This window comes from Hylaeus anthracinus, unplaced genomic scaffold, assembly GCF_026225885.1.
Source record: "Hylaeus anthracinus isolate JK02 unplaced genomic scaffold, UHH_iyHylAnth1.0_haploid 0, whole genome shotgun sequence".
Taxonomy (NCBI): domain Eukaryota; kingdom Metazoa; phylum Arthropoda; class Insecta; order Hymenoptera; family Colletidae; genus Hylaeus; species Hylaeus anthracinus.
The window spans coordinates 20618792-20643984 of record NW_026533254.1 but is presented as its reverse complement, the minus strand read 5'-3'; the positions used below and the strand labels follow the sequence as shown (position 1 = coordinate 20643984).

The 25193-nt window shown below is 36.3% G+C and overlaps 1 protein-coding gene and 1 long non-coding RNA gene across 10 annotated transcripts in view; one reads left to right on the top strand and one right to left on the bottom strand.

Annotated features, from left to right (window-relative positions):
• LOC128886370 (putative polypeptide N-acetylgalactosaminyltransferase 9) overlaps positions 1-25193 on the bottom strand; it is a 407410-nt gene that overhangs the window by 10604 nt on the left and 371613 nt on the right. For 7 of the 9 annotated variants that reach the window (XM_054141206.1, XM_054141196.1, XM_054141246.1 and 4 more), the window contains 4 exons: positions 24197-24366; positions 19536-19664; positions 6054-6164; positions 4343-4447 (listed from right to left, as the gene is read on the bottom strand). In XM_054141206.1, coding sequence (XP_053997181.1) covers positions 4343-4447; positions 6054-6164; positions 19536-19664; positions 24197-24366 — 515 coding nt within the window. The remainder of the gene's footprint in view (positions 1-4342; positions 4448-6053; positions 6165-19535; positions 19665-24196; positions 24367-25193) is intronic. The other 2 variants (XM_054141255.1, XM_054141264.1) reach the window with 2 other exon arrangements.
• The window catches only part of LOC128886824 (uncharacterized), a 34634-nt gene continuing 10055 nt past the window's right edge, over positions 615-25193 (top strand). Inside the window, exon 1 of the long non-coding RNA XR_008459916.1 lies at positions 615-832. This is a non-coding gene — a long non-coding RNA (uncharacterized LOC128886824). The remainder of the gene's footprint in view (positions 833-25193) is intronic.

Sequence of the window (25193 nt, the reverse complement as noted above, 5' to 3'; positions counted from 1 at the left end):
AAAGTCCCTAATTATCTTGGTTTATTTTTTAACAGTATCCAGGGGCCATGCAGAGACCTCTCCTCTACAATATACACAATATCGTCTTGAAAACCACTATCGCATGATCTAAACAAAAATATATAGTCCCATTTGAAAAACGAAACTTGACCATCATATCTCGTTAAATAACAAGGTTAACAAAAATGTCCATATTTGAAGATATAGCTTTGTAACAGTTGAGCTGGGACACCCTGTATGCCCTATCACTTATTATACAAAACATATTCCGAAACATTGCACCGAATCCAACGAAACACAAAACAGAAGAAAAGAGAGAGAAGAGCTCGAAAACCGCCGCGGGTACCAGTCAATCAATGGAAAATTTCGCGATTTCGCGTCTTGAAGTGTCCCTTTGGTCCACACCTGCCGCTTCCTCGTTCGAACACGTCGAAGTCATCAATAAACGGGAGTGGAAGCGCGTGGTCACGACTCTATTAGAGTCGGTCGGTCGACCCCGGGCAGCGGCGTAATTACCGTGAAACCACAGCTTAATTGCTAGGGCAAATAGCTAAATTAACTGGTTGTCACGGTTCTTAAACCGCGCCAGAGCCTGGCTGAGCGCGTAGCTTTTGTGCGAAGCAACGCCGTCGGCCGGGGATTCGCGCGCGACGCTTGCCGTTTGCCGTCGTCGTCTGCGTGATTTTAACGACGAGACAAGCGTCACGGCCACGAGGCCAGATTTCCAACGGGTTCGACGCGACCGGTAACGAGCTCCTCTCTTCTTTTCATCATCGGCTAACAACGTTTTCAACAGCGACGGTTCGACTGCCTTCTCCTCTTTTTGCTCGAGGTACGAATGATCTGGGACCACTTAACTATTTCATGCTAGGCTAAATATCATTCTTTGCTTTAACTTTTCTCGAATGATTCTCTTTATATTGAAATAGACTAGGATGAAAAAGTTTCCAAAATTGATGTTTAAATTAATTTTGTTTGTTTTGATTCTTATCATTTCCACTTTACCAGTTTATAAGTTTACACCTGTTAGACCTACGAGGTTTTTACAAGAGTCTTTTTTTGAAGAGCCTTAGATTTCCTGTAAAAGTATACCATTTAATAATAATTTGATTATTTTAATATTGGGTACGAATGATCTAGGACCACTTAACTCTTTGCTGCTAGGCTAAAAATCATTCTTTGCTTAACCTTTCTCGAATGATTCTGTTTATATCGAAATAGTATATTGAATTATATCGAAATACCATGCAAAAGTTTCCGAAATTGACGTTCAAATTAATTTTGTCTGTTTTCTGAATTGTTAATGTGTCTTGTAAGTTCTTACGATTTCCACTTTACCAGCTTATAACTTTGTACCTGTTAGACTTTCGAGATTCTTACATATTTATATGTACAAAAAACAGAAACACATTGACTACCGCCAATAGATGGTGGTCCATGCTTAAATGTGCCTCGAATAAACTGAATGCCATGTACCATGTACCATGTACAATTAATGTACCATGTAACATTAATTTTATGCCAAAGAAGGAGAAATGTCAATTCGACTATTTGCAATAAAATAGATGTGAATGGAACACCACTGTAATTTTTACTTGTCACGACTATGATTTCTCCCCTTAACTCTCGTGGCATGCCATACTTGGATAAACGAGTTTTATTCGAACTTTAGCGAGCAGATATGAAGGAATCGCTCGTGTGTCGTAATTTTGCTCCCACGGACGGGAAGATTAATTCAACACGAGATGGCGTTAAACTAAAAATGTCGAGGTGCAGATAGCCACGGCGAGAGAAAGGTGGTTTAGGTCATCGCGCCATGAGAGAGGTGGGTGGACGATTGATGAGCACCTGCACCAGATTAGCGACGTTACTAATTGCAGCGAAATGGGTCGAGCTTAGCAACGAGTTAGCGTGCAAGTGAAATGGTAAACGTGTCGTCGGTTAATGGTCCCTTTTTCTCCTTGATTCGAGATATTTGCTCCTGGCTGAACGATACTATAAGCGATCGGACTTTTAACACACTCGATATAATGTACCAAGTTAATTTTGAATAAAACGATTTATGAGTAATTCTGGTTGATATACGCAGGGTGTTTAGGAAATGATTAAGATCTTAGAAATGTCGCTTATTTGATTTTAAAATGATGCATTATGGTATACAGATTACGAAAATTGACACTTTACCGACCGTTAACCAATTAATAGCCTTTTTGCTAGGACAACTAATACTTTGTTATCTATTAGGTTGATTAGGATTAGGATTAGGTCCCAAAAGTTTCTTCCGTGACTTGCACTCAGTTATTTCGCGTGGTAATGTTTATATAAATAGACAACTGATTTTGTAGATGTTAATGTTGTAACAGCAGTGGAGGAAACTGAATCGTACGCAATTCAATAACGCAACATTAGACATAAAATATTGTATATGCATTACTTATTAATGAAAGGGAAGAAACTTTTGGGACAACCTAATATTATTGACATAACATTTAATGCTTCCATCATTATATGAATTATAAGATTATCATTGTTCCAAAAATTGTTAGAAAACTACAAACGCAAGATTTTGATGTGACACGCATGGATCTACCGACTGAGAATCGAATGAACTACCAATAAAAAAAATGACGATTAATAATTTGTATAACGTATTAATAATTTGAATAACAATTTAGCGGTGCAACTAGAGAATTCTATTTTTTATCAGAGCGTGAAAGAAGTTCTTTCATGGAAATAGTTCTTTATAAAAGAGGTTTTCAATGGCGAAACTGTTCCCACGGGGTCAATAAAGAAGTTTCCAACCACGAATAAATTGCGTCCGAGGCAATAGGTTGCTGGATTAGCGTTAGCGATCAAGTTACCAGCAACCTGGACAGGAACGCCTCTTTATTGAGCGCCATCTGTTTGCATAAGGAACTTCTTTTAAACTCTTATTAACCGTCTATCGTATGACCTTTACTTTATCCTTTCAAAATTATTTATTTATGCAAGACTTCATTGGACATTTATATTCATGGCTATTTATGTATTCATGGATGAGTCAATGATAGAGCTACACAATAAAAGAACGTATCCATGAGTAAATATGCTCAAATATTATAAAATGTCCTCGATAAAAATTACAGGAATTTTCTTATTTAAACTTTTTTTTTAATTAAACAATAGTTATCCCTATGTGTGAACAATGTACATACATTTGCAAAATTCTCAATCATTGATCTAAACACCCAGTGATAATAAGAATAGTAGGAAATATGTTCTAGCAATCCACGAACAAATAGAATTTTAAATATCCCATCACCATCTATGATCCTATGAATGATTATGTTTACACAGGATGGCTCACAACCATGGCATTGAACACAGAGTGATTCCACGCCACAAAACAAGTCCAGATGATGCAATATATTCATCTAGTGTCATAATTCATCGACCCTGTCGTACAAACTAAAAATTGCTTCGTCTGAGGAAATCTATTTATTATCCTTAAAATAATTTTTAACTTGCTTCTTAAAGGTGACAAATGAAACTATATTAGCAATTTTGTATTAAATTTTTAAAAGTGTGTCTGTGAATATCTGTGAGGACAATTTTGAAAGTGATCAATTTTTGTTTTTAAATCAGTAGAATATATATTAATATCAACTATGTATTAATATTTAACTAATATTAAGCTAAAGGATATACTAATATTTTACATACAATGAACCTAGTACTGGTGACACTACTAGTTTTATTTTATCACATCATTTTATTTATCACCTGAATTTTGTATTATATTTTTAAAACTGTGTTCATTATTAGAAACGTATCAAATAGAACATCCGTCTATTAGTTCGAGAGCTATTTAAAAAAAAAATAGCATTGATTTTCAAACATCTAAAAAATCCATAATTTTTGAAATTGGGAAACATGAGGAAAAATTAGAAAAAAATCGATTGAGATAAGTTTAGTATACGATTTCCCACGGAATGACCGTGTTACTACTTCCTGATCCTAATTCCCGTTACAATCAAAACTAAAAGCTCTCTATATAAAACTAAAAGCTTTAGATTCGTAAAATATTAAATTTCGAGATTAATTTTAAAATGTCGACTTCCTGACACGAACTCTACACAAAATGAATTTATTCTATAATTTCGACTTATAACAAGGTGTAGAATCACTTCTGTGACCGTACCAAGTCTTTCCAATCACTGTGTGCAATTCGTGCTGGACAGAGTCACGAGTAGGAGGGAACGAAGCTAAACAGCTAGAAGGCAATTAGATAACCGCGTGCCCCGTTATTACAACAAACTGTTCGTTCGGAATTCTCATTCCGATGACTTCTGAATTCGTGTACCTGATTGCCGCCCTGGCGGTGACAGGGATATAAACCCACTGGTTGGTGCAGGTCTTCCGGTTTCCCTGGCGAGTCTATACATATGCTGCTAATGAGGTGTCTGATCTGAATCGACATTCAAGAAAAGCGACAATTACTGCCTGTTAGAAGAACCGGTAAAAGTATTCTTTTTTTTTTTTTTTTTGTTCTTAATGTACGGTTCAGAGATCTTACGAGAAGATTTCACGTAACGCCATCCTAGTTTCTACATCCTGCTCCTGAAGCAATGGGAAAACACGAGTGCGTTATCGCCAGACATGCAAGCGTGATTAATGAGGTGTTAGAAGGTTAGTGTTTTTCTTTCGCGAAACGAAAAGTCGACTCTCGTGGAAACTTTCGAGGAAGGTACTTTGGGGAGTGGTTTGAAATTGCAACAGTAGAATTGACTGAAATTGGGCGAACTGTTTTAAATTGTTTAGCATAGTTGCAATATTTTTATTTGGAATAAATTCCTGAATTTGTTCAAACGTATCTCGCTGGAATGTTTTGTGCTTTTATCGTAATGACTCTGCGTGCAGATATAATTGTAGTAAAAAAAGATTTCTCTGGTCTTGTCAACAGCTTTCATGTACTCCTTTGTTCTTTGTTATGACGTTTTTCATTGTCGCGATGAAGAATAAACGACCGTGTGAGAGTTGTTAAAAGACAACAGAGAAATTATAACTTTTGTTTTTACAAGTATCGTATTCATTTAAACTGATGAAATATACAAATATTTGATATTCAATTTTTTTGGATCATATACAATTCATGTAAAATATACAGGATGTTTCGAAAATGTTGGAGGTCCTTGAAGAGGGTGGTTCCGAGGGTGATTTGAAACAACTTTTTCCTTAGGGAAAATGTTGTTCGAGGGTTCGTTAAGGAGATATTAACAGTAAACCTCGACCAATCAGAGCGCGAGTAGTCCGGTGGAGCGTGGCCTACACTATTGCGGCTGTCTAGCGCGTGACCAACACTACTGTGGCCGTCTAGCGCGTGGCATACACTACTGCGGGCGCTCCACAAGCATACTCGCGCTTTGACTGGTTGGGGTTTTCTGTTAATATCTCCTGAACAAAGCCTCAGACAACAATTTTCCCCAGTAAAAAGTTGTTTCAAATCACCTCATCCCTTTCAACCATCTCCAACATACTCGTGACACCCTGTATTTTCATTAATAAATTTGGTTCCAATTTAAATATTTGATTCTCTTCTGATAAATGATCATTTCAAAAAGATTGTTTCAAATTCTCCTTGATATCGCCAATTAACTTCAACTTTAACGAATTCACGAATAGTTTTTAATTTACACTGCTTTATTTCGGCATTAAAAAACATTCAATATTGAATCAGATATGCGAGTACGAGATAAACAGAAATATTCCCCTACTATTTTTATAAAGATTAGCACATTTGTATACCACCCAAGTAGTAACACATCACTATACACTTCCATTGTCAATAATTTGATTGCAATTTTTATCCACTTCGTCGACCATCTTTGACGTCGAAAACGTACAAACGAATTATCGTTCCCCGTCCGAAGGGGTGTGAATAACTCGAGGGAAACAAAGTCGAATTCTCGCTTCGATCACGAACACAGGTGAAAATAAACTGACAGGAACAAACGTCTGACAGGGCTAAAATATGTCAGCGGTAGACAGGGCTCAGCATCCGTGTCTATTTATACCTGATTTCCGCCCTGTCGATGGCAGGGGTAGAGGCCAGCTGGTTTGTGCAAGTCTGCCTTGCGTGCTGGCGAATCCAGACAGGTGTTGCCTCCCTCTCCGAGATTACGAACCTGTTCATTAGTTAGCATAATCATTTCTGGGATTAGTGACGTTAGGCTGAAACGTTAGTCAAGACCAGAGAAACGGCGAGAGGCATCAGGGAGCCCCGCAAAATGTTGCGTATCGTGTATAATAGTTGGTTGATAATAATTTCAATCAGAATACAGTGCACGCACCAATTAATAATAGAATAACTGCTTTTCTGTTAATTACAGATATATATCTTGCATTTGTTTGCAATTTGTTTTTAGACCAATTCGATTTACTGTAAAATTATTGTAAAATAAAACTGTAACTGTACATTACTACTCTATTTAGTAGTATGGAATATGCTTTCGATCAGTAAGTTTATATCATAACGAGATACCTCCTCTTAAATTTGTTTACAGAAACTTCTATTTGATAGAAAAGGTGATCCATAGTCTGGATTATATTACAGTTTTAATGATAGTATTTTTATAATTATCAGAATACTTGAAAATGATAAAAGTACAATTATTAAAACAGTAATATAATCCAGACTATGGATCACATTTTCTAGCAAATAGAAGTTTCTATAAACAAATTTATTAACTTCATTTTTTTGAATAATTCAATTTCACTCCTATACATCTGGATGAATTACAGTTTTAATAATACAATTATGAATAATTAAAAATTGTTAATTATGTACTGGACTTTATATCTTGAAACCAAAAAAACCAACATCACATTGCAAAGGAATGCAAGTAGACTGTAGAAGAATCATCGTCCGTGAAATTAGATTTCGTCGTAGATTTCATTAATAAATACAGTTTGCCAAATGTTCAATAATTTCTGGGACACCCTGGCATTAGCGAAGCAGTTGTCAAATCGCAAATACCGAGAAAAGTGAAACGAATCTCGAGAAATAAAACTAATATAATTATCTCGCGAAAAATTTTTCGCCTTTGCGCGTGCATGAAGGCGCGCGATTCTTTTTATACGTATTTTTTCCATAACCGAAACTCAGGTTTTCTCGGTGTTTGCAAAGCGGCGGGAATATTCACAGTGACGAGATTTCGTTGCAGCTGGAACAACAAGATACATAAATCAATACATGTGTAACAATAGGATCGAGAAACGCGCACTCGAGATATTGTTGAAACGTTGAAAAAATCGTAGTGTATACCCTTTCGACAAATACTCTTTGTTGGTGAATGAATTCTGAAAGGCTTTTCTCGAGAGAACTTGCTTTTTTATATGCAAATAATAATTTGTTTATTTAAAAAAAAATAAATAAAGAGACAACTCTGATCTTACATATAATAAAATATCATTTTATTTTTTAAGATACCGAAGTTCCCGAAATCTTGTACGATATTATTATGACAAAAATTATGATTGATTAGAAGGAGTAAATATTCAGATGATTAATCATGTTTTTCATAGTAATATTTCACAAGATTTTAAAATCTTCAATATTTCTTTAGACAAAATAATATATTATTAATGTAGCGATGTAGTTCATATAAAAATAAATTCATTCGTTCATATGTCATTTTTGCTCTAACAAATAATGTTATCTGATTAAACACCTAATTAATAATTATATCACTATTATATTACAGGTATCGTTATATTTCAAAGATTCCACGGGATGTTTTACAAAAAATAAAATCGTTTGGTTGTCTAAGCGTTAATTAATCCTGCTTAATCCAGACCAGTATAAAACGTATGTGATCACAGATTTTTTCGACGCTCGACACTTTCTAGTTTCGCGTTTCTCATCGGAAGCTCGACCACAGAACAGTTGCAGTTGGCTCTAGCAAAAAATTAAGGTTCCTGAATAAAAACTGGAGGTTGCTAATTTAACTTTTTCAATTATCAAGTATTCGATAAAATATCCTGTCAATATCGGTTTAGTGGTAAGTTATTAACGATTCTTTTTTAGAAAGAGAATTTATGAATATTAAAACCAAAAAATACTAAATAATAATAATAACGAAAATTGTACCTCTATGTACTCGAATATTAAAAAAGAATCTAAATAAGTAAATTTGTATTATACTGAATTTGATAACTTTTAATTTCGATATGATTCCTTTCGGTTTGTAGTTAATGTTTCACTTTAGCTGTAATAGTTAATTAAACCTTTGTACATTTCATTTTTATCACTATTTTGCGAGAAAAGAATATAATAATAAACGTATGATTATTGCTTCGTAACTAATTAAACATTTAAACAATTTCGTTAATTGTTTTATTAAAAATGAATTTTAATTTCTATATGAGTCATTCCACACCGATTGTTGTATTACTGGTATTTGAATGTATCTCGAAAACTTTTAAAGAATGTTGAATATTGTCGGTCTTACACCTGTTTAAAATTCTGTGATATCTTTTTTTTCAAAAAGTATAATTATTAACCTGGTCCTTAATTTCCATAATTTTTTGGAAAAAAGCACAGATCTCTAAACAGCTGTAAAACCTTTTTCGAAATTTTTTAACCGTTTGCACTCGAGGCCTTTTTTTCTGGTTTATCTACCAGCAACTCGAAATGTTTCTTAGCATTCTATTCCCATGAATTCTAAGGTATCTAGATTTTAGAATAAGGTCACCGATAATCATTTTATTGACACTTCGAGCTCCAAAGAAATTAAACCTAAAGAAACATTAGGAATTGTAGATTTGCAGCGTGAAACCTAACGGTGACTGACACTCACCTCTCGAGTGCAAAGAATTAAAAATCCTTCGAGGGGCATTCAAGTACTACTAAAGACTCCAACGCATGAAAATTTCATAAAAATTCAAGATGTTACTTTAAGAATCCGAATCAGTATCAAATGACTCTATTTATCCAACATAATAGTTCTCGAATAAATTTTTGGTTACCGTTAAAAATTCTAAAGAATTTCCCACTATTGCCCGGTAAACCGATATGTCGGGAATCGCGATCCCTAACAGAGAAGAGCCTCTGTTACAATTTTTCAGCCAGGCAGGAGAAAATCGAAAATGAGCCAAACTCCCTGCCGGTCTCGCTGGCGAAAATGCACACCGGTCTATGCACGCGTGCATCCCTACGCGGCACATGTTTCAAGCGAACCATGGCCTCTTCCTGTGCCTGGTTGCCGTATGCACCGATGCACATGCACGTGTATTCATAGAGGTAGATGCATTCAGTCACGGAGCTCGGTCAGCAGTTCTGATTTCGCCGCATGCAAGAATTCTGTGGTCGCTGCAGTTTCAACGCGAGCATCTTCATCCCTTTCATCCTCTCCTCCTCGTCGACGTCTTCGTTGTCGTGGTCTAGCTGGAATAAAAACTAGTGATTTATCGTCGACATTCAGACGGTCCCGATAAAATTCCGAAAAGTCCGTCCGACCCCGATTCCACGTCGTCAGCTTTATTAGAGGCACTCGGAGGCTCCACTGTCGCGGACTTAACAATTTCTATGAACGATCTCTCTTTGCCCGAGAGAGACGTTCGAGCTTTATTGACTGGGAAAAACGATTGCTCGCTCGAGTGTTGCGCAATTTCCCGTCAGGACGTTGCTTCTGTGTTACGTTGCAACTTCAAATCGGTCCAAGTGATTGTATGCTATTTAATTGAGCCAAGAGTTTAGATTGTCGTGTATTTGAAATTGGTTCTTTTAATTAAGCGAGGAGTGTAGAGTTTGTGAAATTCGAGATTCGAGGTTTTTCAGAGGCAATATTTTATAGCTTTATGGGAAAGAGAATAGAAGATAGCTCTTTAGATGTTTATTTGTAACTATGGCTAGCATAGGTGTTATTGAGGAATGGCAGGCAGGGCCGACCATCTGGGGGATGCGGTGGATGCTATGCACCGAGGCCTCACGATTGACGGGGCTCTAACATGATCAAGAACTAAAGAAACTAAAAAAAAAAACTCAAGAAATAATGTATTCCTGCACATTGAAACTTGACAATATTCCTATCGTTGCCAGTATGACGAAAAGTACATTTTATCGGGAATTATATATCTATTTATATATTATATATTATATATTATATTATATTTATATATCTATTATAAATATATATCTATTTTTCGATAAAAATATGCATTTCCTTCAACAATCAAAGTTTAAATATTATCAAATTGAATGTACTGTATCAACAAATAATTTCGTTCTATGCAAGCTACTTCACGAAACCTGAACCAGTACGGGTGGATGAGGTTGCGTGAGCGCTCTTTCAGCAAATTAAAATTAATAAAAAATTATCTTAGGTCAAGCATGCGTGCAGAACGCACGCACAAATTTTAAATGCACTTGCTATATTAAGCATCGAAAAAAAAAATTGCAAAAAATTGTAATTTTTCTGAGGTATTTAATATATTAGTAAAAACAAAGTCACACATTAAATAAACACACATTAGTCGTATATGTTCGTGTTTGTATTATTTTTTACTTAACGTTTTTCCAATACGTGTCTAATTAAGTAAATTTGTATATTCGAAAGCCTCTTGTTCCTGCTCAACGTTTTTAATCCTTATTTCTGTATCTTCAGATTTGATATTGAAAATTTACTAACTCCTAAGAGTTTTATTCCTCATGCTACTAGACCGAAATACTGATTCTTATTTTATGTTTGCTCATTAATCATCTTTAATACAATGTTTTTCAAGTATAATGTACGTGTACAAAAGCTTCAGTTTGTAAGTAGAGAAAAGAAGACTCCTTTCATGACTACACCGAGAAATCGCACTGAATACGGTCACGAATGGAGCGTTCGTAATCGCCCAAATCCAAATCTCATCGGAGGATGGTAATTCCCTGAAATCGTGAGACCAGTCTCGAATTTTTCCCGCGTCGAAATTATCCGAGACCTGAGGCCGGCGGGAATTATAAATTCATCCCGTTCCCCCGGTTTCGTCGGTAGTCCGGGTGCGATTTAAGCGTCAGTCGGAAAAAGGAGGACCGTCCGGACGGGAGAGGTTAGATAAAAAGTAGAAAAGGCAGGGTCGAGGGGCGAAAACATAAGTTCCGAGCCGGGGGACGGCTCGTCCCGGCGAAATTGTTATTTCGCGTGCGGCGCGAACCGCATTCCGAAGCGCGCGCCGCGTGAAATGCTTCTTCGTGAAAATGTCCGGCCATCCTTTATGCGCCTTTTCTTTTTCCACTGTTTTTTTTTTTTTTTTCACCCCACTCTAAGAGTTTTCTCACGGTATCGGAGTGCTGGAAGAAAAAATATGGCAAAACGCATTCCACTCCTGTGTCGAAGGGTGGAGGAGGAGGAGGAGGAGGAGGGGAGAGGGAGGAGGCTGCGGAGGCTTTGGAGGATGCTCGCGGAAGCGGAAAACGGTTGATCGATACGATTTCCACGGTTTCACCCACGGCGACACTTGATTCTTTTCCGATTTTGGCACGGAACTCGATACAGGACACTGGAATGCGTTTTTTACACTCCGCTTCTCTTTTTGTTGTTGTTATCGGGAAACTGGTTTACGTGCGAATGGGTTTCGTCGCCTGCGATCTCTCTACTGTTCGGAAATTAGTTTAATCATCTCGGATTTCTTTATTTTTATGATACGTATGCGGTTATATATGTACCGTCAGTCCCATAAATATTCGTACCACCTAGGAATATCTATCTCTATCAATGAAATTTGTCTAAATTAAATGATAGGTTTAAATGTGTTCACAAAAAAATGTTCTATTGTGAATCTATAAACGTGTAAATTCTATTTGTGTACCATATGCATAATCAAACATTTATGTTGTATATTTTATGCATATAAATAATTACAGTAATATTAACGTATAGAAATTAATGCTCTAATTATTTCAAATACTTATTTAAAACTTGAAATTTCATAAATCATCTCCAAAATAAGAAACTTGTACAAATGTTCAATATCTATCACTACGAATGTACAACATGTCCGACCATATACGGGACAGTATCACTTGTAGTTCGCTTACGGTCAGACGTGTCACGCGAAATTTCAATCACGTTATCGATTACATTTTGCCATACCATTCTACATCTAACGTTTCTCTGAAAAATATTTAAAACAAAATCGAAATATATGAAATGCCCTTTGGATGAGGATATACTTAGCAAAAACCGATCGATATAATTCGAGGGGGTTACGAGAAGTTCGAAAGTACGATTAAAAGATTCATTTCCACTCCATCTTCCTCAAAGAACGTGGCACATGGAAACAGATGCACCTTCATTTTGTCGGTACCCGTAAGGGAGCACGTGTAAATCATGCAAGATTAAACCATCGTTCTTTTCGGAACGTCATAATCAATCACGATCAAGAAAGCGGAAAGGCCCGTATACGATATAACGCCGAAGTAACTAGTGCGCAGATTTTTAAACATCAATCTTTCTAGACATTGTCAGCCTTTAAATCAAGCATTTTATTCTCGTCTCAAAGAATCCATGATTGGAAAAGGAATTTTTTGATACCTTTTTATTGGATCCTTTTAATCACATAATGACTCGAACGACAATGAATTTAAATTGAAATATTGACACTTTTCGATGAAATTGCAGTTTTATCAAAAAGAAGCAATCCTTGATAAAATTTTTGTACCCAAATAATAATTGAAACAGTAATAAAGTATCTTTACGAAATAACGTGTTGAGTATTGCAGCTGGCCTAGGGATTTTAGACAAAATAGAAAATTGTTGCAGCAACGTGGGAGCCAATTCATTGTACTTATTGTCCTATGCCCTTTGTAATCGAATTTATCTTCTTAATTTTATTGTATTTGCGAAAAATGTGAGGTGTGCTAAAATAAAATATTTTCTGCATTCAGGAACCAGCACGAAGGGATTAAATGCCGCGTTTCACCCTTAATGTAGGCAGTGAATGTGGTACTCCTAATTGAGTTTAAACGTTACCACCCACTAATAGAAGGAGTAGCAGAAATTATTACCCAAGTTCCAACTTCTCAATTAATTAACGACGAAATTGGCAAAGTGAAGGAAAGCGTGTTAGAAAGGATAGAGTAAAGTAGGAAATATCCGAATTGCGTGATACTGTAATTTACGTGGAAGTTGGAAGCCTTTAATCTGCTGCCAGATACCGTGTCTTTATCAAGGATCTGGAAACATCCATAAATAAAGGGTTATATCTTTGCTGAATTCAACGTCTACGAGACGAAGAAATCAATATCTGAAGAAAAATGTTTTAAAATAACACACTCCAATGTATAACAGTGGCCATAGAAATTATACCACTAATTAAAAATAGCATTTGTAGGATATATTGATACTTTTTAAAAATGATAATTATATTTTATTATTTATTGAACTAAAACACGTTTTCCTAAATATAAATCGAGCCTTTGATTTCAAATAATACAGACTATTACTATCCATATAAAAACTAAGTTAAAAACGTGAATAATTTGAAGGTGGTGCAATTTCTATGATCGCTACTTCTAACCCTACAATTTCCTGTCACAATATTTCTCGAGAATTCCACAATCCTGCAAACCATTTCCACACTCTGTTCTTGTATTTCATTTTACGAGGACGGCACGTACGAAATCGACGACGTTAATTGAGCGTTAAAAGTGTTATGAATTGCCAGCTGAGGAAACGGTAGAAACAGAGGGGGGGGGGAAGGTGGGGGAAATATAAACGAGCGTGAAATATGTTGCTCGCGCGACATTAGTGTGCTTGCACAGCATTTAATTGGCGATACGACTCGTGACTTCATCGGTATTTCGAACACGTTCCATAAGGACGATTTCATTACAGAGACAAACAATTTGTACGCGAAACTGACGCGCAGAAACGTATATTTCGACAATTCAGAACTACCATTACAAGGAAGCAGTTGTATCGCTTTTGGGAATTAAATTACAATGAAAGCGATACTGTTGGCATTGTATGTAGTAAATAGATAATTGTTTAAGCGACAATTTTTAAGTGGACTTTATCCACTTATCAGGTGTATAATATTCATTGGCTTAGAAACTTCGTGGTTATACTTTCGACAAAGTTGGAGAAGTGGATTAGGCATTAGAATTTCGACGAATAAAATAACATGCACGATTTTGTACTATTGAAACATGAGTTTCTCGTTTAACGCGTTCCGTGCCACGTGTACCGCCGGTGATACACGCAGACATATTTATTTAATTCGCTGAAAACATATATTTTACAGAATTAAATTTGTCATAAAATATATATGTTTTCAGCGAGTTAAATAAATATGTCCGCGTGTACCACCGGTGGTACACGTGGCACGGAATATATTTTACAGAATTAAATTTGTCATAAAATATATTTCCATCAAAGGAGAAGCACAAGTGGTACACGACGTGATAACTGCTCTATAAACAAGCTAACTACTTAGGGATTGATGATGTAATGAAATATTGAGTGACAATATATCAATCTCCAGTCGAAACGTCAAATGGCCTGATCGACAAGTCGGGCAAAAACGGCTTGGCACGGAACGTGTTAATAGTTAACCCTTTCGCTCCGAACTCCGGATATATCCGGCGCTTGTACACTTCCGGCGGGTGGTCCCGGTCAGGAGTGGCGCTCTGACGGACCGAATCGCTGTAGCGAAAGGGTTAACAATTTTAAAGGGAGAAAAACACTTCAAATTTTACTGTATGCAGTGCTTTGGGGTATCGATGTGTAACAAAACTTTGTTAAGTAATATTTATACCAACCATCCTGCTACACATGTCAATCTGTGAGATTCGTTCATATGAAATTCATTTATCTTTGTTGAAATTTACATTTTTACAATTATGGTGAATTATTGCGAATGAGTATGTGTATGAGCACACTTCCTATGAAATAACAATTTAAAAATAAGCGTAGGACTGTATCCTAAAGGAAAGGAACTTACAATCTGTACTAATAACTGTAACTCTACATGACGATGCATTAGAAAAGCACAAAATATTTTAATACTTTGAAAATAAGTACTCATCTGATACAGTATATTGTACTTTGCTCTCTTAAATATTCTATCAAATAATAACATAACAAATGTTCAGATTCCACTTCCACTTAAAAATGAAAATGATATAAAGTACCTAGCATACACAATTGCTTACTAGTTCGTGTATTAAAGTATGCAATCAAATATATATAAAAAATAAAATTAAAGTAGAATTAAGTATGCAGTCAAATGTATATAAAAAAATAAAATTAAAGTAAAATTAAGTATCCAGTCAAATACATATAAAAAATAAAATTGAAGTAAAATTAAGTATGCACAGTCAAATACATATAAAAAAAAATAAAATATTGTTTATGTTATGAAACAAAGCTTACTCATAAACCGCGTGTATTTCCCAAAGATGCTTTCTCGTCAAAGAGTTAAGCTCACAAAATATAATTTCATCATCGAAATATCACGATTCTAAAGGCGGCAGACATTCCAGCTACTATAAAAAAAAAAAAAAAACCGTGAAGCAGAGCACGAAGAGGAAACCGAAAACGAAGACGTAAATATCGTGGGCGTCGCGGGAGACTTGACGTCCGACGTCGTGCGCGAAAATCGCGAAAACCACCCATCGTCACGAGTCGGGATTCGGGTTTCGCTCATCTCGCCCGATTGACAGTGCATTAATTCCGTTCCCATGCAGCATTCATGGCGGCGACGATCAATCACGGACCGATTTATTTCCGTCGCGTCGCGACGCCGGCCGGCGTCTGCTAGCCCTCTGTTTCGCCGCATTCGTAATTGCGAAATGATTGTCGAGCTCGTCGCGCTTGTCGCCGATAATCCCGTGGCGCCGCGTGTCTCGAGTACTCCTACGGGTCATTACATTCTCGAATCGTACAAGCGTATTTGATCGACGCGCCGTCGCGCCTCCCGCACCATCGAACCCCGTTTATCGAACTGTAACGAGACTTCGATGTCTCTCGTATACTTCGACTTCGCGATTCGGTTGTTTAAGGAGAAGCGAAAGGGGGTCATGTGGCGAAACGTGGCACCGTGTACGTTTCCTCGAAGATGATATCTACTCGAGTAAGGGTGTTTCTACAAGAAGCTTTAATTTTTCTAACGATAGTATCTATAGAGTGGTGTCTTTTTCCAGGTGTGGAATTTCAAGTGTCAATTGTCAAATGTCAAATTTGATGCGCTGATTTCAAGCATGGAAGTATCGATCTGGATTAGCCCGCATTTCATACGTACTTGATTAGATACTTCCACGAAATTGTCGATGCATAGTTGATACTTCCTTCAAAGTATCGATGACCATTATATACTTCCTCGAATGTATCATTAGGTTTACCTACACGCCAAGGTAATTTGTCTTCGAAGAATGTATATTGTACATGCATCTAAAATAGGTCTAAAAGAGGCTAATTTACCCGTTAATAAATGAATAAATAAATAATTTAATTTTCATTGCGAATTAAGATTAGATACTTTTTAAAATTAATATAATTACGTAATACTTTTGCTTTTAATTTACGATAGATCCGAACTGTAATAATTTACCCGTTAAATAACCGAATGAATAAATAAATAAATAATTAAATCCTTAATCGAAATCAAGTTTAAGATACTTTTCAGGCTTAAGAGGGTATTCTAGCTTGAAACTTTCAAAATATCAACTCTTTTTTGGATTTTCTCAAAGCGTAGATCTTTAAACGTATATCGTGCCGAAGGATTTTGTTGAATTCAGAAAATTGATGAAGTTAGAGGTATCTAAAGAGAACTATGTCTCAGAAACGACGTTATCATCTGCAGTTCATTTGGATACTGCGTTTTAAATTTCTTTCTAGTGTTTACTACAATTTCTTCGTTGGTAACGCGTAAAATGTGCAAAAGTAACAGTTCAGTTTCAAGAAGTAAGTAAGCAAGGATTAGGTTTTGAATCGTAATCGTAAGTATACAAATTTGGTATGCAAAACTTTTCCTCCAAAACAAAGCGATTTCTTCGTAATCATATTTTTTAAATGGTTGCCATGATATCTCGAGTTCTAGTTGACCTAACGACTGCAAATGTGGAATGAATCTTCGGCACATGAACCTTTATCGTTCGAACCAAAGTTCTCAAAATCTGATTATTCTACATATTTTTGTATTCTTAATATCTTTTTTAATAGATTATTCTATTATTTTCTTTCCACAGCCAAATGTTTAAAATGTAAATAAATACGTGTGCATAACCCTTCATAAAGATTCCTTATAGATTAAAAAGACTAAAACACCTCCCTAATGTACTCGCAATCTCCACTGCCTCAGCATTCCTCCACGAACAAACTGACCAGTTCGAAGCAATGAACACTCGCAAAAGCAGATTACATAATCGTACGTTGCCTTCCCGAGAATGTTCGTATAAATTCGCTCAAACGACAGCGGAGATAACAGCCGCGAACCATAGCCGTCAAAGAAGAAGGACTTTAATTGCAAAACCGAACCTCGAAAAGCCTTGCCAATTCTCCGGGGAAACGTCTCCGCCGGGAGCGACGTTCGATTCGCTTCCATTATCTAGCGACCGCCAACTTCGGTGGTGTAAGCCAAGAATTCAACAAACCGATCGAGGTGAATCGATTTCCGATCGGGTGTCGCGAGTGCCTTCGTCACGATCCGATCAGGAATTGTTTCGACCGCGTGATTGCATTGCTTCCCGATCCAAGGCATTGTTTTCTGTCGCGAGCTTATCGACATCAATCATTGGAACCGCTATCGCCGATTCCGCCCGTTCGTGTGTACCGGATATGCGTATTAACCCTCTCGTGTCTTCGCCTACGTTATAGTAATTGTTTTTTTTTTAAATGCATATCTACAGTGAGGCGGAAAACTGAACCAATCGTACAAATTTTTAAGAAAAATATTTGTTATTATGGAAATAAATATCATGACAAAGAAAGAACAACGTTGATCGTTCTTTGTTTGTTGTGTTAGGACGCTTACTCTATTTAATAAGATAGGTTCATTTATATAGTTTAATTGTTCAATTAAATAGTGTGAAGAAACTTAAACTATTTTATTAAAAGGTGTTAGTTTCCTGAGACTAAAGATAAATAATGATCAACATTTGGTAAACATTTATGTGATTGGTTTAGTTTTGCTCCTCGCTGTATACCAAATTGTTTTTCTGATAAAAATTATTGAATTATGTAAGAGAGGTATCTATACTTGACACATTATGCGAAAACAAAATAGACGTTATTAGTAGATTGTGAGACTCTGTTTATTATTTGGATGTAATGTAGTTGAAAAACAAATTGTTTGGTCTTTAAAAATGAGAATAGTAAAACCATTACTGGAATATTTGATCTATTTAAGAAAATTTTAATCGATAGATTGATTGACGATTTAATTGAATTGACAACAATCTCATTTACAATATTTGTACTCTGTGTGCTTTCGAACACGGATCCTTTTCCACAAATATGTATTAGAATGCCCTCCCCCCGCGGGTCAAAAACTGAAATGGTTCAAAAAGTAGTTTTTTGCACCATTATATCATTTCCAATATATGTATTTTAAACGTCGAGAAACATCATAGCATCACACCCGAAATCTACTGTCTGAGTAGGTTTATGGTAGTTTTTGACGATGGCTGCAATACTGAATACTATTAATGTATGTACTGTCTACACGGAAATACTGTCTGAGTGGATTTGTGGTAGTTTCTGATGGGTTTGACAAACCCTTGGGTCGGGTAAAAAACTGACGTTCCTCCACAGAAAAGAAAAAGTTGGAAATGACGTATTCACCGAGATCGGTGCAAAACACCACTCGATCCAAATTATAATAAACCATAATAATTGACTAAAAATATATATTATTACTTCTTCAATATTAAAAATGGTACTGAGTCCATTTCATAAAACGGCAGACAATTGCAGAACTGCGCACAAAAGTTTGAAGACGGTAATATGACCGGTCGTGTTTGTATTAGTATCGAGCATTTTATTTAAAATGTTCGATTCCCATTGTTTCGTTCTTGTATTAAAAAATCGTTCTAGACATCTATCTAATTTTCAAAATACTTCATCAATTAAACTGATATACTCGGATTGGTCGAATGAATTAAAATTAATCTAAAAGCTTGTAAAAAGAGTAATACGAAGAGCAAGTCCAAGGGAAATGTACAAAAACCTCGCAACACTCGATATCAGTTTCTCCTTTAGAGAAGACCACGGCGTCCACGTAGCCTCTTACCTTGGGAAAACATTACAAGCGCTTGTTCACCCGCCAGAAAAAGAACGAAACCGCGGAAGGAAGATGAAAAGGAAACCTCCTTTCGCCCATTCATCCGAGCGTTACGTCTATTCCTCGAAAAGGAGCCTCCGAGAGCTTGGTAACTCAACACCTTGATGGATCAAAGTAGCCAGTAACGTTGTTAAAGAAACGAATGGCTGGGGCCATGGTAGCTGAGTTGATTCCGATAGCGTTCGCCTCCACCTGCGGACAAAAGATACCCAGGGACACGTGTAAATTCTTACCTCGCCGGAAGCCACGGCCTCGCCAGGTATGAAGAGCTCCGGGTAAACGTTGTCGAGGTACCATTTGAACGACTTGCAGCCCAGCTTCTTCCTCAGGGCCTTTCGATCCGATACGTCGCCGTAGTTGCCCTATAAATTGTGAAATCGTGAGTCCAGAAATTTTAGGGTTGCTGAATTTAGGGGTGCTGAGCGTGATATGTAGCGATGGGATTAAGTATAGTACAAGTGGTATAGCACAGTCGGTTGTGTTGGACGTGTATACTCGTCATGGAGAAATAGCAGTATTTCATGCAATGTCGAGTATACTCGTCACGCGTAAAATTTAGTTAATTTAGTTTTTCGTTTAATATGTGTGTGATATATGTTTATGTTAACTAAATAAGTAAATACTAGTAATAAAATTGTCGATTTTATAAAATAAACCCCTGTTTTTTATCCAATATTTTAACAGCGACACTTACTCTGTGATTGCTCATGAATCACTATGACTTCTATTGGTTACTTATTATTTGAACGAGACTTTGCCCATTTCTTCTTCAGAGATACAATCAAGAGAAAGAGTTCTGTGATTTAAAAGGTATTTTTTGTATGATAGTCTTTGTGTTGAAGATACAGTCAAAAGTTTATCGACACAGCCCATACACGAATCAGCTATCGACGAGTGAAAAATACATTGTCAGGAATACACTGTCAAGACACTTGACTCGAAAACAATTACTATGAGTAATATCGTAGATGTCATAGAGAAAAATTAACAGTAAAATAAAAGTAAAATCGATTATTGATAAATATAAGTACAGTTTAATAAGTGACATAATCTAATAGAATGAAATGAGATATTTAAATTTAAATAAATTTGATTAATAAAATGAATTCATATAGTCTAAATATCAATAGTGAAATATTAAACACCGAATGAGTAGTCATGTCTGTTATTACTTTTATGACCGCAAACATGCTTCCTTTCTTTCACCTAGATATTGGAAAAATAAATAGAAATCAAAGTATTATTTAAAATACGTTATTAAAGTTATACAATAAGATGAATATAAATTGGCAATCGTAACTTTGAAATAATCCAAACTTGTACACTATATTACATGTACGAGATGGACAGGTATTTTTGTGTTTAACAGTACGGTTTAATCCTGATGAAGTTTGGAACTCCATCTCGAACACTTAGCAAGTGCAACAAATGTAACCTTATCTCTTAGGGGTAGTATTCGAGCCCGTGAACTAAACCTTGGGTATTGAACTTCACTGGGTTTCGTGAGTGCATACTGAACTTGATCCCATCACTAGCGATACGAGAATGTCGTTTCCGGGAGCTCGGATTTAAAGACGCGGAGGAGGATAAGAGATATAATCGTAAAAAGAAAGGAAATGGGGAACCGAGGAAAGGAACGAATGGCGTGAAGAAGTACACGGAACCATTCGTGGACTCCAGTTTAGAGTCCCAAAATGTCATAATGGAGATTTTGTCGAGGGTGAAAGGAAGACTGGGGAATCTTGGACATTTTAATAGTTTAAAATAGCGAGAGAGTAATGTGCTACAACTGCATGATTTTTAATATAAATATTAACGAGAGAATCTGATAATTTCAGATAAAAAATTAAACATTTTTTTTAAGACTCTCTTCATAGAATTCTCTTTATACATTGAAATATTCACTATATATGCTATTATTTACAAATTTTTAGTACACAAACAATTCCAAAATTCATAATTGTATATATGTAAAAATTCAGTATAGTCTTGTACTCAAGAGAGAATTCTTTTTTTTTTTAGAAGAATTTATTTAATTCTGTTTTAACTTTGAGAATATTCGTTTAAAGAACAAGTATCAATTTTTACCACTTTTCTGTGGTAAACAACTTGTAATAAAAAAACATACTTTACACAATGATTTCATTCTTATTTTGGTAAAAATGCCGAATAGAGGTCCTAATGACCTTGACCTTAGGATATATTATCAAGGACATGTCCCCAGGTAACTTTTTCTAATAACTTAACCGTCGTTCGCTGTTTATTAAAAAATTATTAACAAAAAAGTTGGCATCTATTTTGATTACTTCATTAATTTTTTAATGATCATTCTGACGGTTTTCAGAAAAAAGCGCGATATTTTTGGCAAAAATGACCAAAAGTTTTCTTAAAATATTCTCAAAGTTAACAAAATTTTATTTAATAAATTCTTCTATTTTAAAATAAATCCCGCAAAAACATTTAATATTTCACCTTCTAATTCGGCTTCCCCCCATAAGAACTTGTCAAACTCGCAACTTCAAAATTTACCATTTAATAAAATCTGAAATTGTCAAATCATTCAAACTTAAACAAACACCATTGTACACTTTTTATTAGATAAAACTGTTGATTCCCTGTAAAATTACTATTCAAACCACGCAAACAATCCGTGTTAGATCAGATCTTCGACACTGTGGTGGACACTACACCAGTCCCTGACGTAAAAGACGCCCGAGAAAAGATCCCGTTACAAGAAATACACCTCGTTCAAGGTGCTCTGTAATTCGACGTGTGTGAAAACGATTTATTCCTATCCTATCACTCTCCTTCCGCGATGGAATCCTGCGCTATCCTGCGCTATGAGGACAAGCTGCCAGGATAAAGGATAGATCGTTACGGTCGCGAATAAAAGTGGAAGCTCTCGAGGAAGCCAGGACACGCGAGCGATCCCTAAGAGTACTTGGCACATTTATAGCTCCTCCCCCCCCCCCCCCCCCCCCCACTGCCCCGTTTTTTACGGCAAGTCTCGGTCTACGGTACTCTCCATCATCAGACTCGGTTATCGTCATACCTTATCGTAAACTGCTTCTGAGCAACGTGTGCCTCGGCATGGCCGAATAAAATCGCACGCAAATGAAAAAAAATGAGTTCTCAGCCGGCACTCGTCGGAACACTTCAGTGCACCGCGGGAACGGAATTAAGAGACACTTAAGGTACAACGGAAAAATACTGTTATTACCGATGCTGCTCGCGTGGGTGGTTTAAGACCTGGAACGAGGCGAATCGGACTGGTGTTCCCTGTAATTAGGCTCCATTTCTGACTGCTGAAATTTCATCTCCAATTACTCACGCACTTCCGAGTGAATGATGGCTCGCCGTTTTTTGCTGAGAGCTTTTAAAAATCGAATGACGGTGTACGTGAATGAAATGATTGATTGTTAATTGCGATCAGTTGATTTTTATATTGTTTTGTATACGAATCTTTATATATATGTATTAGATGGACTGGAAAATAATGTCGTTTCTGCAATTTTAAATATTTGTTTTTTCACTTATCAGCTCGTTGATTTTTATCGATCTGGCATTGAAAATTTGCACACTAGATGCCGAAAGGCTGTTGATAACGAGGACGATTACATGTTTGCTTTAAAATAGAAATTTACTAAAGATTCGTTTGAATTTAATGTAAACGAGAGGACATTACTTTCCAGTCTACCTAATATATTTTTGTAAAATTACTTGGTAAAAGGTCTTACTGAAATCGAGTACTTTTAGTAACCAATGATAATCACACCTTGACTCAATTTTTTCTAAGTATGTACAAATGTGGATAAAAAAAGTGGAATAAAATTTTATTCTGCGAACCTTCGAGGAAATCAATCTTGAAGATATATGGGACATGCGAGTACTTGACTGATAAGTCTACACTTTAAAAATCTCTCTAAACTTCCCTCTCATGTTTATACGCGCAGCATATAGAGTTAATTAGAAGGAAATAGTATCTCTGGTTATGAATTATTACGCGCAAATGCAAGAGAACGCTAAACCGATTAAATCAAGTGCCCCCAAAAAAATCTAACATTCATTTTCTGAAATACAGAGCCTGGAAGGAAAAAGTTTTATTCCATGTTTTTGGCTTACTTTTCAACAGCAGAGACATTTTAATTCCAGGATAGATGTACTATAATACCTTCACTACTATTAATTCTAGGATAGATGTACTATAATACCTTCACTCAAAATACCAATAAAACTAAATAAAAGACAAACTTGTAATAATTGTATACAATTTTTAATAAAACTTCAATAACTCCATTCTGACCAATCCATTTATAAAACCTGAAGCACTCGCGCGTAAATCAACTATAGTCAACAAACCTGCCCCTCCCTAAAATTCCTATTTTTATTTAAACAAAGTTCTCGCGTCAAATCTAGGCTCGAAAACAAAACAATCTGTCACAGATGTCCCAGAGCTAACGAACGTGTACCTCACGCGCCACTACATTCCCGATTCTGTTATCGCTAGACTGCGTTATGTTTATACAAATTCATGTTTTTACAGATACAAAAAAAAACAAGAATTGAATCATAAATAAAAGCATATCTTATCTTCCAAAAGATCTATAATGTATATTATTGTTGATACGTTTTGTAGTTTTGCACTTGCGCAAATTCTCCTGGATTTTTCCATATCTCCATTTCCGCAATAAATGCAAAAATATTCGCAGTCTGGTCATCACTTACTGGCAATCAACGTTCCCGACACAGATCGTGCGTTATTTCAACTCGAAATTTTCAACTTGATCCACCGGTAAACTAGGAGAAGCAAGATAGGGGCGACGAACCGAGAGAGAAGAAAAGTCGAAGGGTTTCGCGAAAAAGGTTCCTCAACCGGTTGAGTAGGAGCGCTCACCTTGTCGTGACCTATCCTCTGGTAGTAGTACTTGGCATACTCGTCCAACCACACTTCGCTCAGCCTTATGCTGTTCCTCTTGAGCACGTTCACGCCGCTACGCCACTTGTACGGCGAACGTTTCCGGAAGATGTGGCCCACGTGCGAGCACGGCACGATCTCCAGAGTACCTAAACCCACCAGTCGAATTTCACTCGTATATACACAGCAACGTGGAAAAGGCTGATTGGGCGGGCAGGAGGTAGGGGAGAGATCTATTTCGCGGAAACCAGCTATATACCTAGAACTGGTTCGAGCTCTAAGCGAGATCCCCACCCTCGACGGATCTAACGTGTTGACATGACCAGGTCACAGAGGGTAAGTAAGAATGACGCAACTACATGGATTGGGCCAAAAGTATCTCAAACTTTTCAAATCAGCAAAAACAAGTCGCGTAATATTTCGAGCGAAAAGGAAAATTTAATTTATTGACGAATGGGAAGTGTTTCTTTCTTATTAGTGAAGGCTTTTTTTTGTCTTTAGTTACTTTGTTTACGGTCACATCGACTACACGGTTATTAGTGACTACGTTAATATCTACGATTCAATTACAATTTATTCATTATTTCATATTTCGTTAATATATCTACTAGTTTGAGAAACTCGTTTCTATTGTTGAGAATCGTCCGCATATGATTTGAAAGTTTATATTCTACTCGATCGTGCTGCATTTCTTGACATTTAGTGAAGCCTTGTTGAATGTATTTTTATTTATATACGATCAACGTTTTGATCATTTTGTTTTACTCTTCAGGATATACCTTATGAAAGATTTTGATGGTTTTTTATAAGTATATAGTAATAACTCATAATTAGTGTGAAAGCCGGAAATGGGGAGTAGCTGAGACGATTCTGAACAACAATTTCCTTTGCAAAAATGTCGGAATTATTAACGAAAAGCCATCGACCAATCACAGCGCCCGATTAGCGCGCGCATAGCCGCGAGAGCATAGGTTCG